The sequence below is a fragment of the Hemicordylus capensis genome, chromosome 2, assembly GCF_027244095.1.
Source record: "Hemicordylus capensis ecotype Gifberg chromosome 2, rHemCap1.1.pri, whole genome shotgun sequence".
NCBI lineage: Eukaryota > Metazoa > Chordata > Lepidosauria > Squamata > Cordylidae > Hemicordylus > Hemicordylus capensis.
This window is the reverse complement of record NC_069658.1, coordinates 300,477,724-300,496,129: the sequence shown is the minus strand read 5'-3', so window position 1 is coordinate 300,496,129 and position 18,406 is coordinate 300,477,724. Positions and strand designations below refer to the sequence as shown.

General features: G+C 45.3%; 1 protein-coding gene across 13 annotated transcripts in view; it reads left to right on the top strand.

Moving 5' to 3' along the window:
• Positions 1-18,406, top strand: part of PLXNA1 (plexin A1) — a 423,385-nt gene that overhangs the window by 317,597 nt on the left and 87,382 nt on the right. For all 13 annotated transcript variants that reach the window (XM_053299219.1, XM_053299220.1, XM_053299222.1 and 10 more), the window contains 5 exons: positions 8,948-9,099; positions 11,684-11,804; positions 12,573-12,709; positions 14,506-14,673; positions 14,868-14,961. In XM_053299219.1, the coding sequence (XP_053155194.1) occupies positions 8,948-9,099; positions 11,684-11,804; positions 12,573-12,709; positions 14,506-14,673; positions 14,868-14,961 (672 nt within the window). The remainder of the gene's footprint in view (positions 1-8,947; positions 9,100-11,683; positions 11,805-12,572; positions 12,710-14,505; positions 14,674-14,867; positions 14,962-18,406) is intronic.

Genomic DNA, 18,406 nt, shown 5'->3' with positions numbered 1-18,406 from the left:
CTGAGTATGCATGCATTGAGAGGTGAGACAAGCGCCTTCCTGCTTAGATCTAATCCTAGAGTTGGAGTGAACTAAAAAGCTCTATTTTTCACCCTACCCCCTTCCCCTGTGCAGGGCAGGACCATCCACCCAACAGGCCAGTGTCTTCATACTGATCACACAGATAATCTCACACAGTCCTGTCCATGGAATGCCACAATAGGGAGCAAATCCCCTAGATATGAGGGGTCATGAGAGTCGTTTAAAACAGATGGCTCAAGCACGTGAATCAAGCTCCATACTTTGAGTGTGAGTGTATCCCTCACGAAACAAGGAATAAATTGCTTTCTGTCCCAAAATATGCTAATTGTACATCACCAGTGAAATTATAATTGGCTATGGTTCTGTTTTCTTGTGACATTATCTTGTGCACATGGTTGATTACTTGGGAACAAATGATTCAAGTAGGGAAAAGTTAAAGCTTCAGATCAAGGAAAGCAGCCTTTGGGAGTTGGGAACAAGGAGATGTGTAATAGCATGGTGTTTGGTGAGCATGGTGTTTGGTGAGACAGATTCCAGCATAGCTATTTGTGACCAAAAGATAGAATAGGTCCATAACCATCACCACAGAATGGCACTGCCATATTTAGCAAAGTTGGGAGCCCAGATTTTATATCTTACAGGCGTTGTAAGTCTGTAGTTTGTACAGATCCTACAGATGCTGTAAGTCTGTAGTTTTCAGATTGTATTTCAGGGAATTCTGGGGTTCTTTGGAAACTTCTCAGGGACGCCTCCATGAAATACAGCTTGCCCACCATGATGGATTTCGCCCTGCAATGCATCATAATTGGGAAGTGTTATGTGTGTGTCTGGAGTGCATATATCCATATCCTAGAATGAGTGCCAGAATGTTTAATCCCCTTTAAATAGTTGAGGGGGCCCAGGGCAGACAGTCAAGAGTTCCTCAGGAAAGGGTCCCATGAAACTAGAAATGTGAAGAATGTTACAATAGATGACAGTTAGAGCATACAGATAAATGTATACCTAGCAAGAGCTTGAGTACCATTTGTCTCCCCTTAATGAACAACACTCTCAACTAAAATTGTAGGTCCTAATTTTTGAGATATCAAAAAATGGGTGTTCATAGTGTGTGAAGCATTTGAAGGAGATACTCCAAAGGATGTGCACGAACCAGTTTGGAGACCCTTTTACGGACCTCTGAACTGGTTTGAAGTTGTATATCACCTGGTTTGGCCTGTTCAATGACAGAGGAGGGTGTTACCTTTAAGGAACAGGGAGGGTGCTCTTACGCACACACACACACACACACACACACATCCCCACCGTGTTTTCCCCACTGGGGCCAGGGGCATAACAACAATAGGGCAAGGGGACACAGTTGTCTGGGGGCCCACTGCCTTGGGGGGGGCAGAGGCAAGTCACATGACTGACTCCCCCAGCCACGCACCCGCCCGGGCTTCCTTGAGTTGTATTCATCCTCCGAAACTGATGTGAGTGTTAAGACCTGGAGTTACCAGAACAGCATGTCTTTCTCTAGTAGCATTACATGACTTGCATCGTCCACAATTTACAAAACCTTTTAAAAATAATTTAGGATGATGTTCTATTGTGGCACATAGGTTTATATCTATCAATCTATCTATCTATCTATCTATCTATCTATCTATCTATCTATCTATCTATCTATCTATCTATCTGTCTATCTGTCTATCTATCTATCTATCTAAATTTTACTATGCTTTTTGTTACCACTATTCAGCCTCATTTAAGATTTCTTTACTTCATGAGCTGAGCTTCGTTGTGGGGGGGGGGATTTTAAAATCTTGTCTCTGGGCCCACTACAACCTTGCTATGCCCCTGACTGGGGCTGTGTTTTAAAATGGTCCCGCGGGGTGGCAGCGTACCTCCTTGCTGCCCCGGTGTGCTTTGGACTGGAAGTGCCTGGTGCATGTGCACTGGGCACTTCTGGTCCAACACACACCGGGGCAGCTAGGAGGTATGCTGCCACCCCGCGGGACCATTTTTAAACCCAGCGCTGACGGGGTAAATGCAGCAGGGGTGGTGGTAAGATCACCCTCCCTACTTTTTAAAAGTACCCCCCCACACACACACACCGTCAAACTGACCACCACCGGTTCCGTGCACATCCCTACTGAAAACTGCAAGAGTTACATTACCCCAGTAGTGCCAGTGATCCTTTGTGATACCTCAAATGCCCTCTGGTAGGGACTTAGGGGACACAGTAATCATGTGAAGAAGAAGAGTGGAGATCTCTTGCTTAAAAGATGGATAGTGTGTGTGCTGAAGTTGTTAAGATACATTGGATTTCTAAAGGGTTTGTGTTGGATTTCTAGAGTGAACAGACTAAAGGTAAGGAAGTATCCCTTTAAAGATGTGGGTAAGACTAGACTCCTGATTTACGCAAGCTTCTGATAGTGGGTTATGAGACTTGTGCAAACCAGCTCTAAATGAATCCTGTCACATGAGGAAGGGGAAATGGTTTGTGAACCTGGAACCATGATGTGTAAGGAAATCAAGGAATAATACACCTTTACATTCATGAATGAATGCCAAGTCTTAGGGGCTTATAGTGGGATATTTTCCCAGTGATTAACCCCTTGAAGGCCTCCAAGATTTCAGTAGAATTCTGTGTTGTCTCCTGCGATAGGATCACCTGTGGTGTGCTGCAAGGATATATATTTTGTGTACAGATACATATTATAATTATATAACCTTTTCATCTGAAAATGTGGGCCATCAGTCTGCTGCTGTAGGGCACAGGCTGTGACTCCTGCTAGAAAATGAAGAGAAAGAAGAGCCACATTTGAATCCAGTCCAATGAAATCCACCCAAATGGCCCCATGAATGGGAGATATTCTGGAGCAGAAAAAGAAATCCAGTTCTACCTTTTTGCACAATGCTGAGATGTATATTTCTTCCTTCCTTGGAGTGTAACCATAGGAAGCAGCAATGGAGTTTAGATAGATTTTCAGCAGACCCTTGGCTAAGAGAGTTGGTGGGTGCTGGATGAAGATGCCAGAAAAGCTTACCAGGCTTGGACCTGGGAACAAGCTTCAGGATTCATAATGTTTCCCTCAAAGAAGAGGTGAGCATTAAATGGCACCCCCCACCCCCAATTTCTTCTCCAGTTCATATGAAAACCCAAGCTAGAAAAGAATTCCTGGTTCACATCTCTCAGCCACCAAACCTCTACCCACCCATCCCTGCTCCCCCAAACCCCACCTCACTTTTCTTTTCAACAAGGTTTACCGATCTGGAGCAGCACGAGCAGCAGCACTCCAGTCATGGTAAGAGGGAAGGAGGAAGAGCTCCAATCCCTCCCTCTCTGGTATGCTGGTAGCATGCTGGGAAGAAATGTCCTGGTGGCCCTTGAGAAATGTATTTTTCCCAAGGACTGCTGGCCATGCTTTGGAGACTGATTGACTCCTGAGCATCACTTTGGCTCTGAGAATAAGCCACAATATTCCTGGTTTATGTTTGAAAGTAGTGTGGAAGAAACGCTGCCTTCACGCTATGGTTTGATAATCCAAGTAATTGCTTTTATTGATACTAAGACAGTTTCATCTGAAAATGGGTCAGAGAGCGCCAGTGCAGGTTACAAACCTCACCAGATTCCCAAAGACCCCTTGCAAAGTTCAGAACACAGTCTTATCTTGTCAGAAGAGGAGATTACATAATTGTTTCAAGTTATTTAAACATTTCAGTCTGTTAGTTGGACATTTGCACACATGTATTAAAACAAGAAAGTTAAAGTGACAAACCATATTTATCCTGCATGATCAGATTGCTTTAGACAGGGTCTTGCAGGTCTTGCAAAGCATAGTTGCCATCATTGTCTGCTAAAACATTATTCAAATCTCCATGGACCTTTCTGCACAATCTATTTCTAGCCAATAGAAATATTGGCTATGTATAGCCAATAGAACCCAAGCTTGGCTTTTTCCTGCCTGCCAGCCTGCTCAGCTGGTGTTTTGTTCTCTTGCAAAGCGTTTCTGCTCATACCATCAAGCTAACAAAATGGCTGCGGTTTGGTCAAGCAAGCAAAGCAATTCCCACAGTAGCTTGGATTATTTTCTGAACTAATTCATCATGAGTAGGAAGGGGTGGGGTTTGCTCATTTCTAACATTGTAGCTTCTTTTATTTCAAGGGTTCTAGAGGAGCATCATTTGGGTTAAGACCAAAGAACCTTAAGGGAAGCCTGTGAGGACAGATTGTGATGGCCGCCCTTCTATCACTGTAGCACTGTTCATGTGCAGAAGTCTTGACAATTGTCCTGTCTCCTCAAAATAAAAAAATAATATGCCAAGTGAATGTCTGTAACCTTTACATTCTCTCTTTGCACATGGGAGCTGAGAGGTGGCAAGTTTGTGGCTGAGCAACACATTGATCTCGGGTCCAAGGCAACATATTACCGTATCAGTTCTTTCAAACTGTCTTTTACCACCCTAGCATGTTGTTGCACCCCCCAAAATGCCCCAAATATAGTATTTATTTGATACACTAGGAAAGTGGGAAGCAAATCTGTTGTGCCAAAATGCTCTGGTATTGGTGCCAGTATTGCTGCACCTTCAAATGCCTCTTCTTAGAGACTCCTAGCAAAAATAGAAGTGTGTCTGCCACATGGGAAGATTGGAGGCACCTTTTCTGCATATTGGGAAGCTGTGAACTTTCAGAACTCTTGCTCTTTTTGCATCTACAGTCTCCTTGCTTTCCATTCTCCGTTAAGTGGTGCATTCTGAACAAGATTTTAATGCATGCAGGTAGAGAAGGGCCATTCTGAAATGGAATTCTCAAATGGCCAAGCCAGCTAGATCATTCATTATCTCATCTTTTGGCCATTTCTAGATCTTGTGTCCAGTTCATTTGCCTGATTTGAAGGATGTGTGCTCTGAAACCAATTAGCAGAATTGTGCTGTTGTTTGTCAGGGCCAGAGCTGGTGTGGGAGCCTGTAGGTGTGGAGAAGGAGACAGATCATGAAAGAGCCAGATTTCCCTGCCAGCTCTGGCTCCCGTGTGCCTTGTTTAGCTGTGACCTCCCCACACAGTGTGTCAAGCAACATCCACTTTTTCCCAGAGTTGCTGCTCCCCAAACGTGTGGCCCTTGTCAGTTTTGTTGCAGTGGAGGGGAAATCTAACATACCACAGCAGCCTTTAACACTAATTTAACAATACCAAACAAACAGCCGCGGCTCACCAAGCACCCCAGAGGAGCCCAATTTAGGAGAGAGTGACTTGGGTTGCCCGCTGCAGCAGCTGCCTTAATGAGTTCTGATCCAGGACTTTAGCAGATGATTGGATTGAATTTAGGCAAACGGCAAATCCCCAAAGCTCAAATCGGTTTGACTGTTGTATAAATTCTGAAGCATGGCATGCGATTGCCCTAGGCCTGCTTGTAAGTTAACACATGGAGTGGCCTGTGAATCAGAGAGCAGAGATGGAAGTCAGGACTTGTGGGCTTTGGCTATTAGAAACACCATTGGCTGTGGGTAAGCCACGACCTCTTTGTGCCTTGCTTGGTGCTAATTACCCAGCACAGTCTCTCTTTGAGCAAGCTCTGTTCATCGTCGTGCCATTCATAAGGCAAGATTTGTAGAATGAAACAAACAGATGTTGTGCTAATGTCAAATATTGCTGCCTTAGCCAGGAAACTTGGAAAAGGTGCTCTTTTATATTTGAACCCTCCTCTGGGTCTGGAGGAAATATCTCCCAGGTGTACCGCTTTTTCCCCTCAACCATATTTTATTTTTCTTAAAAGATGTGAGGTGAACTATTCTGCAGAATGAAATGGCACCAATTCTGGGAGAGTGGAATCTCTGGATCAGGAAGTTCCATGCTTCTGAGAGGCCACTTAACACCAGTGTTCTCACCTTTGGGGGGCAATGATTATAGCAGGAGGACGGGGTTGAAGAGGAATGAGAAGCCTGGCCATAAACATATAAAATGTATAAGCATCTTCTTGCAATCTGATTATTGTAGTCCACTCCATATGATGGTGCCCTTGAAAAATAAACAAAGACTGCTGCTGGTCAACATACAATATCTTGGGGAGAGGACATGAGCTACATGTTACACCTAGGTCCAGTCCTTTCAGAGCGAGGCAGTCCGCCTCATCAAGTCTTGAGGCTATATTTTACCACTGTGGGAGCGCCATTTGGATGCTCTGCCTCTTGCACCAAACTTGCCTTGGTGTATGCCACTGAATGGCAGTTGCTGAAGGGCAATGGTGGGAGAAGGTTGTTCAAGCCCTGCTTGTGGGCTTTCTGAGGGCATTTAGCAGGCCCCTGTGGGAAGAAGGATGCCAGACTAGATGGTCCCGTGATTTGATCCAGCACTTAAGATCTAATATATCCAATTACATTAGTGTTCCAGGATCCACAAAGGCTCACTCAGCCGCCATTCAAGATGGCGACTTAGAACGAAGCAACTTGGGCCTCACAAGATGAAGATTAGCTTGGTATGTGTCTCCTTAAGAGTCCAATCTGTGCAACTTTACTTAATGAGGCAACTTGGTGGATGCCTCACCATGATGGAACTTCTTTCTCCTGGCGGTTTGCTGGAGCCTCTGTATTTCCTGGAAGTAGTATGAGGCCATTCCGGTTATGTAATATTTGGAAGCTAGCACTGGCTTTGCTTGACCATAATGTTTATGCCTTTGGTTTATTTTTAAACACGAATTTTGCTCTGAGCATTTGGAAGTTGGCAGGATGCAATTATAAGCAAATAATAAGATGCATTCTCAGGCATGCCTGATCCTTCCCAGCAGCACCCACTAGCTTAGAAAAGAACAACACAGGCTGTCTCTAGAGCTGTAATGCTGATTGACCTGGTGAGCCATTTTCTATTCCTTGTTTTAGGCCTTTTATGATATTTCATTCCAGGGCTGTTGGCCATTGCTGAGACTTATTTTTCCTGGAGTCCCTTTCCTTGGCTTGGGGTTGCCAGTGACCCAGCTTAGAACTCTCCCAGCTGGATGCCCATTAATCCTCTTTATCACTTGCAGGTGTATGCCGAGCACCAGGGCCAGAAAAATGTGGTGTAAAATTGTCCATAATTACCTTGTTAGTGGCAGTGGTGAGCCCGTGCCGCACTGCTCATCTGTCATCTTGCCGGTGTTTGTCAAGCCACACCTGTCTGCTTTATTGGGAATCATCCTGACAAATGAGGCATATCGTGCTCTGCTGGGTCTCCCCTCCCTCCCCAGCTGGTGCTGGCAGAAACTTTGTATACTAGGATGCACCAGACCTGGTGGGGGAAGGGAGGGGAGGCCCACTTTGTAGGGGTTAATTGGTGTCCTCTTTGTCAGAAGGATTCTGGAGGGATAATGGGTCCTCTGCTAACTCGCAGCATGAAAGAGGAACAGCAGCCTCTCTCTGAGCCTCCACTGTCCTTGTCAGGAGTAATCAAACCTAGGATGCAGGACAGTAGGGCACTCTGTGTCATCCTGAAGGATGGTCCATTGCCAAGACTATAAGCAAGCCAGCTTAAGGCAGGAAAATTCCATTGTGTCTACCTTTGGGTTGCTATAAGCCCAGAGAGGTATTTATGGGCATTTCCTTTGAGAGTCAGAGGTGATGAATAGCTTAGTGGCATGAATTCCTCTGATCCTTTTGGAGCCACCATTTTGAATGTTGACAGGGTCAACTCAACAGTCCCAACGATTTCAGACAGAGGGTTCAAGTGTCCTGCGCTTGATTGCTGTGCATCCTTTTTCACAGGAAGATAGATACATGAGGTTTCTTTTTTACTCTGCTCCAATGGAGAACTCCGTCCCTGGGGGAAAAACAACACCAAAAAAAACCACAGAAGGCTCTCTTCATGTCCATGTCCTGTCCAGCACTCACCTCAGCAGCCATCCAGACAGCCTGCTCCCTTGCTTGAACAGTGGGTGATTTGCCAGCGAGATCAGCTCTTCTGGCCCAGCCCTCTGTCAAGTGTCTGACTTCAGTGTTGGGGTGGGCTAGCAAGTTGGCGAGCAGTTGTCTGGTAGCTCTGTGGGGTTGGCCTGAGGTGCACCTGTCTGGCTGTGACAAGCAGAGTGGGCTCCCTGGCCTACCCAGAAAGCAAGGCACCGACTGATGGGGCAGCAGGAAGGGGCAGGACAACAGAGTGAAATGGAGGCCAACTCCACAGCCCACCAGGGAGACAGACGATTGGGAGAACATGGCAGGGGCAGGACAGGAAGCAAGATGGGTCCCAAGGGAGTGCCACAGGTGTGCTCGGCTATTTAGAGGGGCCCATGCCCGTGATGGGGAAGGTCAAAGGAGACCAGTCGCACCGAGGTCTGGGTCTCCCAGTGAGGAGCCAGCCCTCCTTTCTCCCTGGCTGGTGAAGGAGGAAACTCCTCCACACCCTTCTGCGGGAGCCACTAGTCCTGTCAAGAGTGTGAGGAAGGACTACCAGCGCTTACATGGCCAAAACACCTAGAATTGTAGGTAGAAGGAAGGACTTTGTCTTGGTGCATAGAAGCAAAGTTTGACATAACGCACAAAATATGAAATACTACATTAGGATTGGCTTATGACTTAGACAGGAAGATTCAGTCACTTTGCAGAAAGTGAATAATTGGTGCAAATCAGTAACTGGCTTAGATTCCTGTACTGTGGTAGGCAGAAAAGCGGATGTTGAGTGTGTTGTGGCAGAGGATATTACTGTCTGGATGATGACACCTGTTTGGACTGTAAATTGACTTCATGCTTTCCTGGATTACAGCATTTATCATTTTTAGTTGGTCTGGTTTTATGTTTGTTTTCAAGTGCAACCCACCGGGAACCCTATGGATGGAGTGGGCTAGAAACTGAAATAAGCAGATAAATAAATGGTGGGTGGGCAGCTGAGTTGTATGACACAATGTGGGGACACAATTGGGGAGAAATTATGATAATGATCTAGTCAATCCAATATCACTTTGACTTTGTTCCTTCTTAGCTGTTCCCTGAAACAGGACCCCGGCAGGGAGGTACTCGCTTAACCATCATCGGTGAGAACTTGGGCCTGAAATTTGAGGATGTGAAGTTCGGGGTCCATGTTGGCAAAGTGACGTGCATTCCCATTGAGAGTGAATACATCAGTGCTGAGCAGTGAGTATTCTATACATGGAGGGTGGGGAGGGTGGAGACAAGGTTTGTGTGTGTGTGTATGTTTATGGGTGTGAGGGCAATAGACTGTAGGAATATTGCAGTGTGTATATTGATCCCCTGGCTTGCTTAGACCGGAAATGAGCCTAAACTCATTGAGGCTTTGCTTTATAGGTGACATTACTAAACTTGCTCTAGCTACACCTGGATGCAGATGGTTCTTAGGCTTGGGGAGACAGTTTATTATTTCACTAGAGACAGGCAAAATACATGTATTACTAATGAGGAAAGGTGGCTGTAATTCTGTGTTATAGCATGTAACCCTGGTGCCTGACCCCAGGATGGTCCAAACTTCATCAGCAACACATCTTGGCTGGCAGTATAAATGGAAAATCCCTCGAACTGGGCAGAACCCATGTATCTGCAGTGACAGTGGTCTGGAACAAATTCCATAGGAAACTAAGTCCAGTTTGACCTCATTTGTTTACAGCTACAATTACCCTTTCACATTTTTTTTTTTTAACTTATGGGTTGATAGTAAATGAGTTGAAGATGGAAATATTTTGAGAGTTTCAAAAATTTGTGAAAAGCTGGTTGGCCAATGGCCTCCATGGTTTTAGTTCTTTCAGGCGAGGTATTTAAACTACATATTCAGCTACCCTTTGAAAACATCTATGCAGAGAATGTGGATGCTAAAGCTTTGTTATCCAAAACTTATAGAAGGCTGTTGTCATTAGGAAATATAATTTACCTGATGGACAGTGTTGGAGACGTGGCATTGGTAATCTTAAATTTGAACATGTTTGGTGGAGTTATATTACTATAAAGACATTTTAGAAGAATGTTCTTGACAATATAAAAGAGATAACAGGATGTTGAATAGCTCTAGATAGAAGAGTGGTACTGTTAGGAGATTTGTATTAAGTTAACAATAGCCAGATTAGGGCATTAATTAGTAATTTATTACTGGCTACCTCTATTTCAGTGGTTGCTAAATGGAAAACTCCAGGAAGTCTCCACTATTGAAGGCTGGTTAAATAAAGTTTGGTTTGTGGCGATACTAGAGAAACTAAACTTAAATCTAATATTCCGAGAAAACAGAGCAGAGAAAGAGAACTTTTATGTACTATGAGGGCTATTTAAAGATATTGGATAAGGAAGGTACTGTCCCAAAGTGTGCTGGAATTATAGTAGTTGTAACATAGTGGTAGATGCAAAATATGTGTTTATATTTTCTTCTTTTTAAAGAAAAACAATACATTTTTAAAGAAGAAGGGACATATCATGACTGGTTTGTGTAAAAGAATAATTTTTCCCACTGGAAAAAATTATTTCCAATGAAGGTAGTGTTACACAACTGCAGTTGCAGAATTTTAATTTGGAACAGAACAGCCATGTTCTACAGTAGCACAAGTGGTGCCCGTGTTTTGCTTCATTGTAGGTCAACCAGTAGGCTAGTTCATACCATCATTAATTCGGTAGGACAAGCTCTCCAAGTTGGAGAGTTGTGCGTGCTCCCATTTTGTGATCATGTGTGAGTAAAAAGCACCATAAGAGGTGAGGGAAGTGATTGTGTGCAAGATTCACGCTGGGTACGAAGGCTCCGTCCTACTCAGCAACCGTACCCAGCTGTTTAATGAGGTAGGAGGAAAAGCCCTTCTACCCTGTGGGTGTCTCACAGATGATCACTTCCCCCACCACCTACCTTGCCTTTTACTCACGCACAATTGCAAAACGAGAGTGTTCACAGCTCCTGAACTTAGGTAGGATGCTTGTCCTACTCAGTTAATGACCATGTGAATTAGCCTAGTGTGTTTTAGTAGACAAGCGAGCTGGACTTGGTCTGACTTCAAATCCCTGCTTCCCCATGAAGTTCATGGAATAATTGGGCAAAATTATATTTTATCCTAAAGCTGCCTCACAGGATTAATTTGATGATTAAAGGATGTTATGATGGGTTAAATTAAAAGAAAAGATCCCTCACTCTCCTGTTTTGAATGCATCTCCAGGCTTCTGAGCAAAGTCCTAAATGTGTGTTGGTAGATCTGCACGATCAGTTCTGCCTAGCCAGCTGGAAGCAATATCTTCCTTTATCTCTTTATATTCTTTTTCCCCCCCACTGTCTTAGCTGTTCAAGCTATTCCAGTTAAGAATAGCCCGCCCACCATTCATGTATACATTTACAGAGTAAGTTCAAAAAAAGCAAAGTGACTTAGTAAGAGAAATCAGTTTATAAAACATTTGGGCACTTGCCTTTTGTAGGCAGATAACAATGATATCAAAGATTCTAAACCAGAAATGTATGGGAATGTTTGCTTTGTTTAATATGGGGGTTTCTTTATTTTCTCTTGTTTTGTTAATTTTTACTTGATTATTTCCTGGTGAGCCAAGTTGGCACAATTACATGGCACCTGTAATTCTCTATGTATTTTGCATTTGTCACATTTCCGTTGCTTGAACACATTTGATATATACTCAGAGATCACTTCCTAAAATGGTCAAACAAAATTTAATTTTTTTAAAAAGCCCATAAAAATGCAATGATGCAATTAGAATGAAGTAAGACCAGCTACTGTGCCTTCCCTAGGATTGTCTGTGAGATTGGAGATGCCAGTCCAAGCAAAATCCAAGATGCCCCTGTGGAAGTCTGTGTCAGGGATTGTTTCCCCAGCTACAAGGCCACAGCCCCCAAAAGCTTCACCTTTGTGGTAAGGATATGTAGCATTAATTATAGGATATTAATGGTCAAGAATAAGTTGTGTCCTCACCTTTTTGGTACACCTATAACAAGGCAGTGAGTGGACAGTCTGTTCAGCCATTAAGGATACCAAAGTGACTGTAGCTTGGCTCCTTAGCTCAAATGAGTTCTTGTAATTTCAGACTTGAAGGTTCCTAGCTCACATTTTAGTGGTGGTTGGCCCAAATAAACAAACTGATTAACAAAAACGCTTCACTCAGCCCGTTGCTAATAGGGGATTTGCAGAGGTAAAATCCAAGGAAGTTTATGCTTCTCTTTTCTGAATTGGGGTTTTGCTTCTGCAGATAGCAATGTTTCTATTATATCTAACATTGATTATTATTTGGGGCTATTTAGACCCTGACTGGCTGGATTATTCTGACACTTTTTGAGCTTGTCTTTGAATGATAGCCCCAACATTTGTTGTTCAATATGAAAAAAAGATTGTGTGTGTGTTATTTCTGTCAGATATGGATAGAATAATCAATGTGTGTTTACAACCATATTTACAGGTATTTGGTAAGGTTCCTGATGGCTTTCTAGCCTGCCTTTTTATTTTTATGTGGAGTTCCAGTAGGATCAAACAATTACAAAGGCACTGTGATATACACACAGTGGCACAAAATAGCTGAGATGAGAGGAATTTTCCAGTTTTTTCACTTTCTGCATTTTCTTAAGCTGTGCTTTCACAATGATGACACCTCTTGAACTGTGAACTTGTTGGGTTTCCATTTGATAGACTCCTACTTTCTCACAAGTGACACCACCTCGGGGTCCTCTCTCTGGGGGCACCTGGATTAGCATAAAGGGAAAGCACCTCAATGCGGGAAGTGACATTAAAGTGACCGTCGGAGACCAACCTTGTGCCTTTTCATGGTGAGACTTCTATGGGCTTGGCTGGGAAGTGTTGCGGTGTAGTGTGGAGAGGGGAAAAAAAGAAGTCTTGAAGTGTGTGGGGCTGTGTGAGTGAGGAGAGTGTCTGTATATACATGTGCATCTCTGTCTGAAACGAGGTGACATTCCTGAGGAACAAAACAAGCTCTCCAATGTGAGTTGTGGAATTTCTTTTCAAGGCTCTTTAAAAAAAAAAAAATTTAAGACAGTGAATTTCTTTTCCTTCTAAAAAAGCACAAATCCCTGAGCCATGAAGTGGATAATTTTTAGATTAGGGATGATAATGGAGCGGCTCTTTAAATATTTTCCTGCAGTAATTACTGGTTATCAGCCCTAATCGCTGCTGTTTGCAGCAGCCGCACGATGGGGAACGCTCCGAAGCTACGTCGGCTTCGACGGCTGCTTCTTCTTTCTTTTCCTTTTTTTGTGCTAACTGATAATTTTAGCAGCACTTCCCTGAGCAGAGAGAGATGGGGTACCGCTTGCAGAGAACAGCACTCTGTTTGCTTGTACAAGATGAAAATAGTTGAACTGATAGATATTTGTGGGAACTAACAAACTAGAGTTTTGGAGGAACACATTAAAAAGCTGTGCTTCATACGCTTGCTTGCTTGCTTGCTTGCTTGCTTGCTTGCTTGCTTGCTTGCTTGCTTGCTTGCAAAGGAACAGAGTTAACCACTCCATAGAATGCAGTCCCAGTCAGGACAGTCCACACACAGGTAGGGAGGGGTGTGTGTGTATGTGTGTGTTTGTTTGAAAAAGGCAGGGGAAGGAGGCACTTCGAGTTGGAAACACAGCTTTTAACAGTGTTTTCCCATGAATGTCTAGTTTGGCCCTTACATGGCCAGGGAGCAAGACTGGGTCCTTACCATGCTGATCCCATCTGGGTCCTTTCTTCCACAGTCTGCATACATGAACCCAGGGCTACATTCATAGGGGATTTGCATTGATATGATAGAAAGTATTACTAGTGCATTCTGAAACTCCTGTTGTAATTGGCAGGATTTATCTTGAACCTCAGATGAACATATTTATTCTAGTTCCCAACATAGCATTCAGTGAGGCTGTTCTCACATGCACCCTAAACCAGGCTAGGAAAGCCCAACCTGAGTTAGGCTGCATGTGAGACCCACCGTTATCAGGTCTGATCCTGGTGGGGCAGCACTACCTAGCCCAGCCTTTAAACCCAGCTTTTAGCCAGGGTTAAAGGCTTGAGCGAGCCCTTAGCCCAGGCTCCAGGATTGTGTGTTTGCTGGGGCAGCATTCAGCTCTAGCGGACACAGAGATGGGCTCCTAGAGTGTCCATCTCCTGGGGGAATCCCCCAATGCATTGCATATGTTGCATGGTGCAATGTGGGATATTCAGAGGCTGGGATGCATCGTCCCAGCCCCCAGAGCTCCATGCTCCCAGCAACATTAAAGCAGTCATCTAGGGGGAAAGGTGAATTGGAACCACCTTCCTGCCTCTCCCCTCCATCTGTGTGAATAGCCCTAGTATTTTGCAGAGCACATTTGGAAATCAGACTAGCACCTTGCCAGAGGGAGAGCATGGGCACTCTCTGCACATTACTTTCATGGAATAAATATCTGGTGCCAAGTAGTACTTATATTAAGAAAGCAAGCCTGGTCATCCATGGCCAAGCAGAGCATCCCATGTGTTTGTTGTTGTGTTTGTTCCATTATATAGCAATTGGAGAGATGTTTGCTTGTCCTTGTTGTTTGCCAATCATTGTTTGCCAATGATTGATTTTGTCTTCTTTTCTCTCTGTATCTCACAGGCGAAATGCTGGTGAGATCCGATGTAGGACACCACCTGGCCAAATCTCAGGAGATTCACCCATCTACATCCATATCAACCGAGCTGTACTTAGTAATCCTGAAGTGACATACTACTACACTGAGGATCCCACAATTCAGAAGATAGACCCTGAGTGGAGCATCAACAGGTAGCAGAAAATGGATTATCAGCAGAATTTGGAAACAATGGTTTCCAAAAATTAGAGCCTTGTGGTTGGGATGTTTCCAGCAAGAAGAGAGATCATGTAACGTTTTAAATATAAAAATGGCTTTCTTAGTTGGTTTGGATGGCAGTGGAGTGTGTGTAACCTTTGGCTAATTCCTTCTCCTGCTTGCTCTCTAGTGGTGGGACATTGTTGACCATAACAGGCACCAACCTGGCCACAATCAAGGAACCAAGGATCCGAGCCAAGTACGGCAGCGCTGAGAGAGAGAATGTAAGTACATCTGAGACATTCTGACAAACAGATTATAGTTCTTAAGAGAGTTGAAGATCTCATGTGAGATATTATTATCCTGGGTGTACACACATTTTTTTTTGTCCCACTTGTTGTCTGTGGTCAAACAGATTTCATAGGCTTTTGAAACTCCACGATACCTCCAAAATCTGTTTACCAGAGGCAGGGTGGCCCTTTCATGAGGCAAGGGGAGGCGATTGCCTTAGGCAGCAGATTATTGGGGTTCCAGCAGGGCGGTGAGATGCCTTCCCCACTGTTGCCATCAGAGCGTCCCTTCAGGCTAGATTTGACCCTTGCAAGCTTTGCAAGGAGCAGCTCTCTTCACACTTTGCAAAGCTTGCAAGAAGCATAAGGTGAAAAGAGGAGGCAACCTTCCCACCACCCTGCATTCCACTTTCAAAGCTTGCAAGGGTTGATTTTAAAAGGGGACTGACTCCCACCAGGGTCACGGGGCAAGGCAGCACTTGGTGCCCTGCTTTAGGCACTGCAATGTGTTGGGCCACCCCTGACCAGAAAAGATAGCAGGATGAGCATGGACACTATGGGCAATGATGCCTTTCTCATGCCACCTTCAACCCTGGAAAAAATAAAGCTATTGACCAACTCCAGAAAAGGGAGGCCATGACTGGCTAGTGAAGTATGAAGGAGAATACTCATATTCTGTCATCTAGAAGAAACCTGACAGAATGTGGCTGTCTGGATGGGGAGGGTATTTGCGTGTGCAAAGTAACTCCTACTCCTTAGAAGAGCCATGAAAACATCCAAGGAAAAGCGTGGTACACATTGTGGTACCTGTGTCTGCTCGAGGACAAAAGTGAAAAGAGCCATGGAATATTTAACTGAGATGTATGCTTCTAGAAACAGAAATACACCTAAAGTAATCTAATGTTGAAATTTAGTTCATGGCTGGGCTGGTCTTCTCTTGGAACCTGCTCTCCATAGACAAGAAGTGCTTCAAGCTCCCTGGATATTGTAGAAGAATAAAATAAAGAGAAGTGCTTCAAGCTCCCTGTACTGTAGAAGAATAAAATAAACAATCTCTCACCTTCATAAGAACATAAGAACAGCCCTGCTGGATCAGGCCCATAGCCCATCTAGTCCAGCATCCTGTTTCACACAGTGGCCCACCAGATGCCACTGGGAGCCTACAGGCAGGAGTTAAGGGCATGCCCTCTCTCCTACTGTTACTCCCTTGCAACTGGTACTCAGAGGCATCCTGCCTTTAAGGCTGGAGGTGGCCTATAGCTCTCCAACTAGTAGCCATTAGGCTTGTGCCCGAAATGTTTCGGAGGCCATTTTGAAAGCCTCTGAAACGTTTCGGTGCTGGGGGCGGTTTGGGTGCCGAAACGCCAACGGGGGTAGCATTTTAAGGGCGGGGAGGGTGTACTCACCCCTCCCGCCGCATTTCCCCCACTGGCGCGCTGTTGTTTTTAAGCCCCTCGGGGCGGCAGCGTTCTTCCCTGCCGCCCCGTTTCCCCCGTCGGCCGGAAGTGGCCAGAAGTTGTGAGCGCCCGTCGTGCGTGCACGCGCGCATGTACGACGGGTGCATGCACGCTCGTGACTTCCGGCCACTTCTGGCCGACGGGGGAAATGGGGCGGCAGGGAGGAATGCTTCCGCCCCAAGGGGCTTAAAAACAACAACGCGCCGGCCGGGGAAATGCGGCGGGAGGGGTGAGTACACTCTCCCCTGCCCTTAAAGTGTTACCCTTGTCGGCACCGAAGATTTTTGTGCACATCCCTAATAGCCATTGATAGACCTCTCCACCATTAAGTGATCCAAACCCCTCTTAAAGCCATCTAGGTTGTTGGCTGTCACCACATCCTGTGGCACAGTATTCCACAAGTTGATTATGCGTTGTGTGAAAAAGTACCTCCGTTTGTTGGTCCTAAATTTCCTGGCAATCAATTTCATGGGATGACCCCTGGTTCTAGTGATATGGGAGAGGGAGAAGAATTTCTCCCTATTCACTTTCTCCACACCATGCATGATTTTATAGACCTCTATCATGTCTCCCCGCAGTCGTCTTTTTTCTAAACTAAGAAGCCCCAGGTGTTGTAGTCTTGCCTCATAAGGAAGGTGCTCTAGGCCCCTGATCATCTTGGTTGCCCTCTTCTGCAACTTTTCCAGTTCTACAATATCCTTTTTTTAGATATGGTGACCAGAATTGTACACAGTACTCCAAGTGTGGCCACACCATCCTCTATAATAAAACCCTTAAGTGTGATCCCGTGCTGCCCGTGTCTTTCTTGGCAGTTCTGGGCATGCGTGGCCATGTTGGCCAAATCGGCCCAAACAATTGCCGCCGCCACCGCCCGCCCTCCCAGCTGCCCGAGTCCTCCCCACCCGCCCACCCGCCCCTGATTAAGGGCCAAATCGGCCCAAACAATTGCCACCGCCACCGCCCGCCCGCCCAGCTGCCCGAGTCCTCCTCACCCCGTTAGGCCCGCGTCAGTCGGGCGATCAAAGACCATATTCTGAGAAGGAGAGAGGAGCTCGCAAACAGAGCTCCTCTCTGTGCAATGCCCGAACTGCCGCAACAGGCGTCCTTTGCGCCCAAAGCGCCAGTTCAGGCAGAGGCTTTGCAGAGAGAGGAGCTCTGTTTGCGAGCTCCTCTCTCCTTCTCAGAATATGGTCTTTGATCGCCCGACTGACGCAGGCCGGGGTTGAGGAGGACTCGGGCAGCTGGGAGGGCGGGCGGGCGGCGGCGGGAACTCCCAGGCAGAACTTTGGCTCTGGCCAGAGACGGAGGGAACGGGAGGTAAGGGGGGGGAACGCTAGCGCCCGTTATTGTACCGGGCTAAAAAACACTAGTAGTTTTATAAAAGGGCATTATAATATTAGCCATTTTATTTTCAATCTCCTTCCTAATGATCCCTAACATGGAATTGGCCTTTTTCACAGCTGCCACACATTGTCAACACTTTCAACGAGCTGTCCAGTGTCCACCATGACCTCAAGTTTCCTCTCCTGCTCAGTCAGCAACAGCTCAGATCCCATCTGCGTATACGTGAAGTTGTGGTTTTTCGTCCCAATGTGCATCACTTTACACTTATTTACATAGAACCACATTTGTCCTTTTGTTGCCCACTCACCCAGTTTGGAGAGGTCCTTTTGGAGCTCCTCTTGGAGCTTCTCACAATCTCTTTTGCATCTCACTACCCTAAACAGTTTGGTGTCATCTGCAAATTTGGCCACCTCGCTGCTTACTCCTACTTCTAGATCATTTATGAATAAATTTTTAAAAAACCTGTCCCGGTACAGATCCCTGAGGGACCCCACTACTTACTTCCCTCTATTGTGAAAACTCTCCATTTATACCTACCCTCTGTTTCCTGTCCTTAAACCAGTTACCGAACCACACGTGAACCTCTCCCCTTATCCCATGGCTGCTAAGTTTTTTCAAGAGTCTTTGATGAGGAACTT